General features: G+C 46.7%; 3 protein-coding genes across 3 annotated transcripts; 2 read left to right on the top strand and 1 right to left on the bottom strand.

Moving 5' to 3' along the window:
- Positions 1-591: 591 nt before the first annotated feature.
- MGYG_03067 (endo-1,3(4)-beta-glucanase 1) lies at positions 592-3,555 on the top strand (the record flags this gene model as incomplete). The annotated part of the gene is made up of 5 exons (XM_003175495.1): positions 592-762; positions 829-1,299; positions 1,365-3,086; positions 3,153-3,214; positions 3,276-3,555. 5 exons carry the CDS (start codon positions 592-594, stop codon positions 3,553-3,555), a joined length of 2,706 nt encoding a protein of 901 aa, XP_003175543.1.
- Positions 3,556-4,349: 794 nt separating this feature from the next.
- On the bottom strand, positions 4,350-5,591 carry MGYG_03066 (leucyl aminopeptidase; the record flags this gene model as incomplete). Its single annotated transcript, XM_003175494.1, has 3 exons — positions 4,350-4,586; positions 4,645-5,367; positions 5,433-5,591. 3 exons carry the CDS (start codon positions 5,589-5,591, stop codon positions 4,350-4,352), a joined length of 1,119 nt encoding a protein of 372 aa, XP_003175542.1.
- Positions 5,592-8,987: 3,396 nt separating this feature from the next.
- Positions 8,988-9,539, top strand: MGYG_03065 (hypothetical protein; the record flags this gene model as incomplete). The annotated part of the gene is made up of 1 exon (XM_003175493.1): positions 8,988-9,539. One exon carries the CDS (start codon positions 8,988-8,990, stop codon positions 9,537-9,539), a length of 552 nt encoding a protein of 183 aa, XP_003175541.1.
- Positions 9,540-12,135: the final 2,596 nt, after the last annotated feature.

Below are 12,135 nucleotides of genomic sequence, written 5' to 3'. Positions count from 1 at the left end.
CTCCACTCCCAAATGGCCGTCTTTGTTCCTTATCACCCGAACGTCTGACTTGCTGCCCGATGTCATTCTTCCATCTCCATGCCCTCAACACACCATTATCACCTCCCTTCTTTCTTCCCACACTTCCGCCTGACACTATACTCTAATACCCTTTCTCCCCATTTTCCACCTGTTCCAATGAAACACCAGAAGAGTCTCTCCCACAATGTCCGCATGGCTCGTGTGCGTCTTATTTTCCACGCGCGGTCTACAAGTGCGTTGTGGGGAGGTCATCTAGGGGGGTTGTATCTTCCCGTCTTTGGCCAGATGGACGGATTACTCCATCTATCCGTCGGCAGCAGACTTGTTGATCGCGATCTTGATGGAGTTTCTGCTCAGGGCCTCTTCAAGATGCGGTTATATATCAAGGAGCAAGGCTACGCTGTCTTGCTCTATTGTTTTCGTGCTTGTGGCTGCATCCATCATTCCCTTGATCATTAAACCCCCCCTCCCATTCGGTGTCGAAAACACCGTTGCAACTTCTGTTTTGCATTGCGACAGTGTCCCTTTTTTTTTTCATCTTTTATCCCTGGTTTTTGATTACACCACACGATGAAACCGCATACTACACTGCCAGGGGTGGCAGTACTGGTGTCTCTGTTCGCTCAGAGTGCACATGCAGCCCCATTTCCTTCTAGAACTAATGTAGTTCGTAATGAACAGGATACTGCTGCAAAGCCACTGCCCATCGTATATAAGAACGAGCGAGGATTGAGTAACGAGGTAAGCTATCACCAGTTTTTGACTATCCAATCTCCGTTTTTATCACTAAGATTTTTTGGCCCTCAGCATCAATACTCGCCGCCTGATCCTCAAGGACATCCTACCGTTTTCCCTTTTCCTACTGATATCTCTTACTTGACCTTCTATGATCGGCCTGGTGCTACTCACCCTCCGTATCCTCATCTAGATATCAGTAAGGCGGGCTTTAAGACAGAACAGTCCAGTTGCTGGTATCACAACAAGCCTTGTGAAGGAATACCACATATCCCCATTCCAAAAGGATTTGACTCCTTGGAGAAGAGATCTCCAGCTTCGCACCGATATCCTCCAGCGCCTATCAAAGCGAGGGAGTTCGCAAACTCTACGAGCGCCTCTAACTCAGGACCAAACACTTCTACTGTTTCGGCAACTCCCTGCCCGTCTAACTCACCTCCGTCAACAATGGCCGGCCAGGACATCTTCCAACCAATTGCGAAGGATCCCATTCCCGCGAGTATCAAGTCAAGAGGTGATCATCCAGTCAAGACCAACCACATTGTAAGTTACCTACATATCTCAAGAGCTTATATTTTTATTTCAGCAATTAACTAAAATATTTCAAGGAACAATCCTCTGGTCCAATTTCCACCAACAAATTTTACGCAAATTTCTTCCTTGGTAACCAGACCTCTAGTACTTTTACCCATCCATACAGTATGATTTGGGCAAAGGGAGACCAGAACACTTCCAGCTTCGGCATGGCTATCTCCCATGTTGAGCCATCTCAAAGAGCCACTGGAGAGCCTAACAGCAAACTGCCGGGAGACCCCGCCAGATATTATATCAACCCTATTGGCATCAAATCTTTTGTTCTCTCAGCCTCTGAACTCAAGGAATCAACCACCATGTCTGTGGCCAAGCCCAAAGCTTTCTCCGCGCAGGTCATCCTTCGTCCAAAGGGGGGAGCCAGCGAAAGTATCACTTTCCCCTTAGTCCAGGGTATGGGTTTCATCACTGCTATATACAACAACTTGAAGCCCACCATTCAGTCCGGTGTCCTCTTCCGAAAAGTTGAACCAGCTGGGTCCCCCCAGGGCGGTATCTTTAAGTACAAGGTCACTTTGGAAGACGACAAGCAATGGCTACTCTATGTTACCCCCGAAAACGGTTCTGACCCCAAGTTGAAGCTCGAGAACAACAAGCTCATCAGTGGACCTACGGGCTTCAAGGGCGTCATCCAGGTAGCTAAAAACCCCTCTAGCCAGGAAGGTGAGGCCGTCTACGACAAGTCTGCAGGATCCTATGCAACCAACATTAAAATTTCCGGCTCTGTCGCCTCTGATGGAACTGGAACCTACAAGTTTTCCTTTGAAAAAGCAGGAAAGGGTGCTCCCCTTGTCATGTACGCTCTTCCACACCACGTCGAGTCTTTTGATGATGGAACCAAGAAAACCAAGAAGAATATGAAGCTTAGCACTACCACCAAGGGCATGGCCACAGCTTGTGTTGGTGATTCATGGACGATGGTAGAGAGAAATCTCCCTCTCACGATGGACTTTGCACCATGGAAGCCTGGCGTAGGCTCACAGGCTGCCCTTTCCGAAGGTGCAAAGAGTGCTATCAGAGCTGTTGCCGGAAACGAGCTGTCACAGGACATGGAACCGCAGACAAACCTGAACAGCATGTATTTTAGCGGTAAGGGACTGAACAAGTTCGCTGGCGCTATCTACACTGTTCATGAGCTTGTGGGTGACAAAGCCACCGCTGCGGGTCCCCTAAACAGCTTGAAGGAGTCTTTTAAGCGTTTCGTCGAGAATAAGCAGCAGATCCCCCTGGTTTATGACACCGTATGGAAGGGAGTTGTCTCCTCCGGTACTTATGAGAAGGGTGATCCAGGTCTCGACTTTGGAAACACCCTTTACAATGACCACCACTTCCACTATGGCTACTTCATCCTTGCTGCTTCAATCATTGGAAAAATGGACCCTGCCTGGCTTAACGCTAACAAGGCATATGTTAACATGCTTGTCCGAGATTCTGGAAATTCTGTCGAGAATGATGAGCTTTTCCCCTTCTCTCGTGCCTTTGACTGGTACCACGGCCACTCCTGGGCTAAGGGTCTCTTCGAATCTGCCGATGGTAAAGATCAGGAATCCACTTCCGAGGATACCATGTATGCATACGCCATCAAGATGTGGGGAAAGACTAGCGGCGATAAGAGCATGGAGGCTCGAGGAAACCTGATGCTTGGAATCCTTGCGAGAAGCTTGAACAATTACTTCTTGATGAAGAGCGACAATGTCAACCAGCCCAAGAACTTCATTGGCAACAAGGTTACCGGAATCGTAAGTCCTCACCATGCCCTCACGAAATACTCAACTGTAAATACTGACTCTGGATGTTCCCTCTAGCTGTTCGAGAATAAGATTGATCACACCACCTACTTCGGAGCAAACCTCGAATACATTCAAGGGTAGGTCGGCTTATTTTAGCTCTTTTGAGGTGTTATCACAATCGTTAACCTTTTATAATAGCATTGCTTCCGCTTTGCCAAATCTGCCAAATTCTGCCTATACTCGAAGTGCAAAGTTCGTTAAAGAAGAGTGGGACGCTATATTTGCTTCCCGGGCAGCCGTCCCCGCCGAGAAAGTCACGGGAGGCTGGAAGGGTGTCCTTTATGCCAATTTGGCCATCATCGACCCCCAAGCTTCCTGGAAATACTTTGCCCAACCCAGCTTGGATCTCGCTTCGATTGACGGCGGTGCCAGTCGCATCTGGTATCTCGCATATGCTGCCGGCAAGTCTCCTACCTAACATTATTCCATGGTACAACTTCTAATCATATAATTTACTACAGGTCTCGGAGGTGGACCAAAGTGAGAGTCCCATTGAAGATACGATTTTCTTTTTCAATACTGCTGTGCAGGCAATCGTACTTGCTACCAGACAGTTTTTATGCTAGATTTACGAGGTTAGAGCTGCACCCAGGTGTTCAGCCGGTCCTGATATACCCACAGTATATTCCTTGTTGTTTTTCTACTATGACTCTGAGGCAAGGTGTTAACTACCTCAAGATCCTTTCTTTCTTGCACATTTATCTCTGTTCTCATACTTTCGTTAAAAAGAACATACTACTCCGTACATGATGACAATATGAATGACATGATATATCTCTCAATTAAATATGCCTTGATGTTTTGTGCACTATGTTCGGTGTTATGTTTAGGAGGCTCGCAGTTCATTACCTACTATGAAATACTTACGCTTCATAACAAGAGAAATGGTGATAAAGTATGTAACTTTCGCTGCATAAGCCCGGATGACTATGGCATGTGGGCAGAGGGGAAAGTAGTCCCGTGCAGCGACGGCTTGATTCTTAGCCAGGATATCCATATCATCTGCCACTGCCATAACTGCAGCTAAGTCCAGAAAGTTACATAGTTCAGAAAAATAATGATCATAAAAGCGTGGCCCTGCCATAGCTGCATATCTTCATTCTAGTATCGGTAATTTGAACAAATTTGCATGCCCTTCATAGCTCGTGAGCGCACATCTCCAATGGGCAATCCTGAACAGTGCGAGCCGTGCGCATAAAAAGGGAGAAGTTTTTACAGGTTAGGAGTCATGGCAAGTTCACCCATAAATCCAACAACAACCTTAGCATGTTCCAGCATGTGGTTGAAGTCCAAGTTGGCAATAACATCATCGGCAGTGTGGAGGTATGGGTTGGTGCCACGGAAGTTAGTCTCTGCAACGAAGGATGATGGGAAGCCGTTTCGGTGAGCAGAAGCGTGGTCAGAGCAGGCGTAGCCGCACTTGGCCTCGAGAATTTTAATAGCAGCATACTAGCGATAGTTAATAAGAGTGGATATCAAGTGGGTAACGTAACAAAAAACAACATACCTTCTTGACAATGGTCTTGCAGAACTCGTTCAACTCAGCGTTGGTGTTGTCGGTGATAAGGCCGAACTGCTCTGGGTTTCCCTTCTTGGTGAATCCAGTGAGATCCTGGTTAAGCATAGCCTTGATCTTCCTTCCATCGGCCTTGTACTTCTTAAAGATGTTGTTGGAGCCGAGCAAGCCACCCTCCTCACCGGCATACCAGTGGAATTCTAGGGTGTTGGTAGAGTTGGCAGCCCGGAGAGCCTTGGACTTTAGGATATTTCGGAAGGCCTCGAGGACAACAACGGTTCCACTTCCGTTATCATCAGCACCGGGGGCACGGCCCTTCATGGGGTCCTTCGCGTTAAGACTGTCCTGGTGGGCTCCAACAACAATAGTGTCCTTGGAGGCTCCGGGGATAGTAGCAATAACGTTAAACTGCTTGAAGTTGTTGGTGAATTTCTCAACTTTGGCGCCCTTAACCCCTGAAGCCTTGATGATCTTCTGGACTTCGTTGAAGACCCAAGTAGCAGATTCAACACCGGTGGGTGACTCATAGTAGCGGTTGTGGAAGTTTACCAGGGTGTTAAGGTCGCGCATCAGGTTTTCCTTAGACAGGCCCGCAATGATAGGATTTACGATACCAGCATGGGTAGCGGCCTTTGGGTAGTTTGCAGGAACGACCTCAGTCGTAGTAAAACCAGTACCAAACTCATCAGTGATATCAACGAAACCATGTCCGGCCTTGTGAATGGTGTTAGTATGCTGAATGATTTTTCTTTTGGTATATTGGTATATGGAGGACATACCGCTCTCATTTCATGTTTCTGTTGCTTGGTAACCCATTGAGTTTCTCCTGGACCGAGCTCAATCAGGAACTTGTCGCTGTCAACACCGTCGGGGCGGATTGGCCCAGCAATTGCGGTAGCCGCAAAGGCAGAAACCACAGCAAGGGTAGTGATCTTCATTTTGACGGAACGAGCAGAGAGATGTATATTGAGAGAGGTTGGTTTTTCCAGTCTGCTCAAAAGGAAAAGAAAAGGAGGAAGATGACAATGAGCGAGGAAGGCATGTAGCCTTATATATCTTCTCTATTACAGGCAAGATAAAGGGCTAGCCGAGCCGGCGTCATCCTGTGAGGGCTTCGGTGTAGGCTGATGCATGGTTCTTTTAGGACCCATGGTTATGATCCATGCAGAAGATCAATGTCCGCTAGTAGCCACGGGGAAGGGAGGCGCTGGGGAGAAACACGAGGATTAAGTGCTCTCCCGGGACTTGGCTGGGGTAACATGCAGCAGATCGCTAAGTTTATTTACTTAAATAATGAGATAGATAAGTAAATACCTCATTTGATCTATGTGATGGTATCGTATGAAAGGTGGTGCTCCGGTTTAAACAGAGTACCAAATCAAAGTGGCCACATATATGAATGAATAATTGATTAAATGACATGGCAGGGTGCCGGGACCGGAAACACATCCGCTTTGGAGGTTAAACCGCAACAATGGGTCGAAGCACCTTAAACGAATCTCCTGTTTGTTCGCTCATGATACTGGAAAGGTCGGGGTTCCTGGTATGAAACACCAGCGGAAAGCTCACGTTTCCCCATATCCGACCCTGGCCACAAATGCCTAGGTGCCATGTCCAAAATGCACTGGACCCCCACAGAAGGCCGCACTCTATGCCGAGGCGGGGTACTGGGATGCCTCTTCCAGTTCTAAGCAGTGTGACGAAGAGACGCAAACATATCGCCAGCAAGCCTTCCGAATGGACATATATAGATCCATGATGCTCACCAGGTGGTGCCACAGCTGAGAGATACCGCCTAGGTTTAGCAAATGAAACGCCGAGGCTGATCGGCGCCTGGAGAAGCCGTCGTTAACCCGGACCAGCCCTGTGATGGATGGGCTGCGAACCACCCTCGTTTTGTGCGTATTTTAACACTGAGGCATCGGGGTGGAGGAGGGAGAATGAGAAGGGTTTCATCCAGCCGGAGGGAAGGAGTAAGGACAGCAAGGTCAGAAAGAAGTACTCTGTAACGCTACCAAATATCAAGTGCCTAGGAAAATAATCGGGAACTGCCAGCTGCCTGACACCTGCCCTTAACCCACGATGTCAAAACCACAGACGTAGTCCATGCATGGCATGCCTACGTACAGATCCGCCTTTCGGTATATGCACAGGGCGACGCGACGTGCTGAGGTTAACTTAAATAAAGTGTTATTCGGTGGAACTTCGGATAAGCTTCAGCGCGGACTGACCAACTGCGATAAAGCTTGGCAATGCTTATATAAGCTCAGTCGCTGGGCCGAGCGATGTCAGCTTCGTGGTTCTGGCTGCAACAACGACTTCGCTTCCATGATGCGGATCGTCATTCGGCAGCTCGATCTATTGAACATCTCCCGAGAATTACTGGCCTCCTGTTTATCCCACCCAAAGTATGGAGTGGTACCTTTTCCATCCCAGCTCTTCCGCCAGATTTTCGATGATCCAGAGCCACACACGTGGTACCAGCTGCAGGCCCTTGGATATAGAGAGAATCTGATATACCCCCAGCCCGCACTTCATTCCATTTCGTCGCTTTTTATTAGGGAAGCGGCCTTTCCCGCGAATATATATATGAGGCACGTACTCCGTATACGGAGTACTTACGGTGCGCGCTCTCAATTGGTCCATAAAAGTGGAATCTAGGGAGGTAAGGGGGCGGGATAAACGGATCATTATATGTACACTTAAACAACCCAAAATCGGAAGACTAAACAAATATGGCAATGATTCGCCCTCATTATACCAATTGTCATGGCATTGAATATATTGGGGAAGGTTGGTAAGCTTGCTATTCTATAAATATCACATTTGACAGGGAAAATGGTATCCTTTCCAGCGATTGGTGACCTTAGCCGTCTTTAGTTCTGGTAGCTCCCGTTCAACTCTCCATTCCGAACGCAGCCGTATAGCCATTGCTTGTTCCTCTGATTAAAACCTAGGCATCGAACAAAGCATTGAATGAATAGCTGCTGTCTCTTTTGCCACTCCCCCCCGCCCCCCCCCTCCATCCATGTTCTCCATTTCTGGTGTTGGATGCTACCCTAAAAGAGAACTAAAGGGAGGCCCATGCACTTAGAAAGGCTTCCAGGATGGCTTGACCCAGAGTATTCATGAGTATTAATAGCGAGTTTCCCACTCATTTCACTATTTATTCACGGGGGACAGTTCGATAACATCAATTGTTAGGGTCTAAGAGATTATGTTTTCCCGAGTCGCAAGGATGTAACTTTGTAGTCACTGAAGTCCAATCATGACCAGATGGTATCTGCCACACTTCAGAGATAATAACGAGCGCTCTAGATCAAGGAGCCTCTCAAGCGGTCGAAATAGTAGAGCGGGATGACATTCATTGCTCTGACTTAGTTGGCTTGCTATCTAGTTTTGACCAGATATGGAGGATATGCACGTTACTAGGCGATATCAAACTGGCAGGTTTACCTAGTTATGCAAATAAGCATCATTCAAAACATGAAACATTCGAAGACAATGACTTCCAGTATACATGATACATAAATTACATCTACTTTGTGGAAATTCTCGAACCTCTCATGGGGTCTACTCTAATGGGGAGCCTGTAGAACCTACAAGAAGATAAAAGTAAATTGTTTCCAGGATGGGCATCATTATCTACTACGTTCGATAGCCTCAATATTGAATTTGCACTACACTGATAATCGAAGACGGATAGCAAGGGCTTGGGCATTAATGCCATTTCGAGATAGTTAGAGAACTACACTCTGTCTATCTTTGTACCGATAGAAATAGGCCGAAGGCAGCTCTGGGGAATGGCAGCAAACAGCCTATGAAATATATAAAAAAGTACAAACTGTAGCCCATACTAGAAGTTGTAATGTGCGCAAGGATGGAATATTTTGAAAACAGGATTTGAATATAGCTTCGAAGTGGCCTAGCGAATCACCACAGATCTATTGCAGGTGCTCGCATTATCTACAGGGTGTCGATAGTGGTTTCCAAGCTGGATTCATGTCTGGCCAGGATGAAGACAAGGTAGGTGCTATCCGTAATGAGGCTTGTAATTGGAAGTGATGATGCAAATTGGATAGAAGGAGCTATGGGAGTAATGTGGCTATACATAATCGGATCAAATGACTTTCAAGCACCCACCTTTTCGTAAGACCCAGCTCGAGTGGCCGATATGCTGAGGAAACAATCATAGTATTTATTAACAACTTTTGAATTCAAGATACGTCCTATGATACGTACCAATATCTCAGCTAGTAGCCGCAGGTACTGTGCCACTGAATCGAGGGGAGAGCAAAGCAATAAACAGTATAGAACAGCCAGATTCAACCATAATGAGCGACGATATGCCACATATTACTGCGCCACCACCGGCCTTCGAATCAGACATCCATAAGCATACCCATCCTTCAAGCCCCAAACGGCGAGACCGGCATCAGTTCAGCTCAAGCGAACAATACAACAGAAAGTCAGAAGACAAATATAATACTACCGCGATGGATACCGTGGATATTGAGCCACCCGTTTACGCTAAGATTGCTGATTCTGCCAAGAAAGAGAAGGTCGAGCAGAGACCAAGAGGATGGGCAAGCCGGAGGTATCCATCCCATGATTTGGAAAGCGGAACAAGCGGCAGCGAGGCTATGGCTTCACCCGGAGCAAGGCATTATTCCACCAGGGAAATGCCAGTATACGATGATCAATACTTCTACAAATATGGCAAACAGCCTCAAATGAGCCGCTGGCAGAAGTCTGAGATGAAGTACCGGCATTGGTTAGAGACTATGACACAACGACGCAGAACAAAGCTTGTTTTCCAGATGATGTTGGCAGGAATGATTGTGGGTATTCTTTTGGGGCTGGCATTTGGCATTTCCGATGATTAGTTCACTGGGCTGAGGTTGTTGGAGTGCACGCGGGTGATCTCCATTGGTGATGAACTAACGAATCCTTGTTTTAATCCGTGAGATTGGACGGTTATGGGTGGTTCAAGCAACGATCCAGGAGACAGGCCCATATGTTTTTGGCAGAGGAGTTCCGGCAACAGGTATTTTTATGTAGTCCTCTATAGGCATTTATACACAACCACGACGCTGCGTAGGCAGTTATCAAATCAATAATGGATAGCAGGTTTTTTTCCTTGACTTCCCTCAGCTCCGAGATCAATTTCTGCTTAGCCAGCCCTGATAAACAAGAACTCACGGATTAAAATTTATCCCTCGTCTATCGCTGCTATTTACACGTGACCAATTCTTGGCTATAAATCTTTTGCGCACCGCGAAAATTCTTTCTCTTTTTCTTCTTCTTCTTCTCTCCAGATCAAAAAAGTTAACAGAACCTGCCACGACCGTCATTTACAAAAATACAACCCCAAAGTGATGTGTTGCCATAGGGTCTAGTTTACTAGGCCCTTACGGTTCTGGAGAGCATTGTTCCTCGATAGGAAGTTTCTCTCCCGTTGAGTTCTTTTAAGTAAGGGCGATGGGAAAGGAATGTCGATGACGGGATACATTCATATTACTACGGAGTATATCTATCACCTATAAATAAAGTTAGGTGTACACCACCTGTTATCACGGGCTTACCGTCATTATAAACGGTCAAGGATATTCCTGACATCCATTGACTTACACATTGAAAGTCCGGAGCAAATTCAAATGTAAAATCATAGAATTAGGCTGTGGAATCTCTCGCTCCATCGCTTTCGCCTTTACTAGGACGAATTGATCACTTAGCGCTCGATATTGATATGCCGTCAACTCTTTAAATATCCTGGTACCGAAACACGCCCAAGTTGGATATGGCCCCCAAACCCGAGTATGCAACGCACAGAACAAACTTACAAATTACCTATAACAGCAGGACACCCTAGCCCAAAAGGGATCCCCTGTGTTCTCAAAATGGCTAGAGCAAGAGTGATTTGAGTAAATAACCAATCTTGGCCTTGCCTTCTGTTAGCTCAACAGCAACAGCAGATCGCTGTTATCTGACCGACACAGGCACAAGTGGGTTAAACTAGGCGAAGGCTTATAAGGACTGTGTACAGGCTACATCCTGTGCATGGGGTCCGTCCAATTTGGAAATCCACCCTGTTCAAAAGCTAGTCTTGACAAATAGGTGCATGTGATATTGAATCCTGATGGGTGGACAGAATGTACTTGGCCTTCATCCCATCCTGCCCTAGCCAGAAAGAGAAATCGCAGGCTCATCCTGGGACCACCAAATATGGCTAGACAGTTGTTAGTAGAAACTTGGTTGTTTGCTTGCCTGCCTTGCATATCAGATCCTTCGCGAAGCAAGCTAGCCCGCAACAGTTGCAATGGTTGACATGGTTGACGCATTTCGATGTATATGGCACTGCAAGTAGTATGCCCTATCGACTGCGCAAAAGCGGGAGGGCTCGGGTCATTCATGGAACATACATTCGATAGGAGCATATATTAAAATATGCACGGTTCTCGAGTAGCTCAAGTCTGCAACATGTACTAGCCTGGACATGAAGTATGAAATCAATGTATTGTCACCATGTGACAGCACAAAGGGGTGAGCTAGGAGGAGTACTGGATTGGCATTCCTCCCATATTCCAGCATTGGCGTTGGAGGTGGGTATCAAGCCAGACGCACGAGATACGGTGAGTTCGGAAGGGAGTCTGACGTGGTCAAATGGGAGACAAAGACTGGCCCGTGATATTTTTGTGTCTGCTAGGATGTTTGTTACCCTGTCAATTGCTTGAAAGATTGTGGGTTGAAGCGAGAGCCATGTTCGAGTCAATAGTTTGACAAATATCCTGACTGGCATGGGGCATATGGAAGGGAAAGCCCAAAAGTATAACAAATGCATCCACTTTTGTCCAAATATGGCAAACATCTGAGCGCTAAATGCAGGATAACATGTTTTCGAGGCAGCAGGTTGGCTTTGTCCTGTCAACAGCAACAGTGTGATACCTGTTACTTCGCATACAAGGCCGAATTGGGAAGCCTAACATCGATCTGCAATACCTAGTCAATATTCTGAGGGGCCATAACTATCATACTAGCACTCTGTGTGGCTCGCTGACCGGAATCAAAGACTCGGTAAGTCAAAGCGTGTAATAGTTGGGACCACACCCCATATCTCGAAGTAATAACTCGATAAACAAAAATAAAAGTCTGCGTGTTTCGTCAACCGGAACTTGGATTCTGATCCCGTCAGACAGGGGATATTTTGCTTTGGCATGTGTACGCTACCCAATGGGAGGTACCACAATCCCCTGCCATCTGTAGTCTGTAGCATAGACACCTCAGGAGATACGCTGTATAAAAATATCTGCTTGGAGGTTGCTATTCTAGCCGGCTTTACCGCTGAAGAGTCGCAATATGAGGCATAGAGATCCATAAGCAATTAAACACAGGAGTTCAATGCATACCCCGTTGGGTTTCGAGAACGGTCCGGTTTGATATAAACTAACAAGCCATACCACATGGCGGTAGCTTAAATATTGT

This window comes from Nannizzia gypsea, genomic scaffold (genome assembly GCF_000150975.2).
Source record: "Nannizzia gypsea CBS 118893 supercont1.2 genomic scaffold, whole genome shotgun sequence".
Taxonomy (NCBI): Eukaryota; Fungi; Ascomycota; class Eurotiomycetes; order Onygenales; family Arthrodermataceae; genus Nannizzia; species Nannizzia gypsea.
Note: the sequence above shows the minus strand (reverse complement) of the source record. Positions and strands in the feature narration are given on the sequence as shown.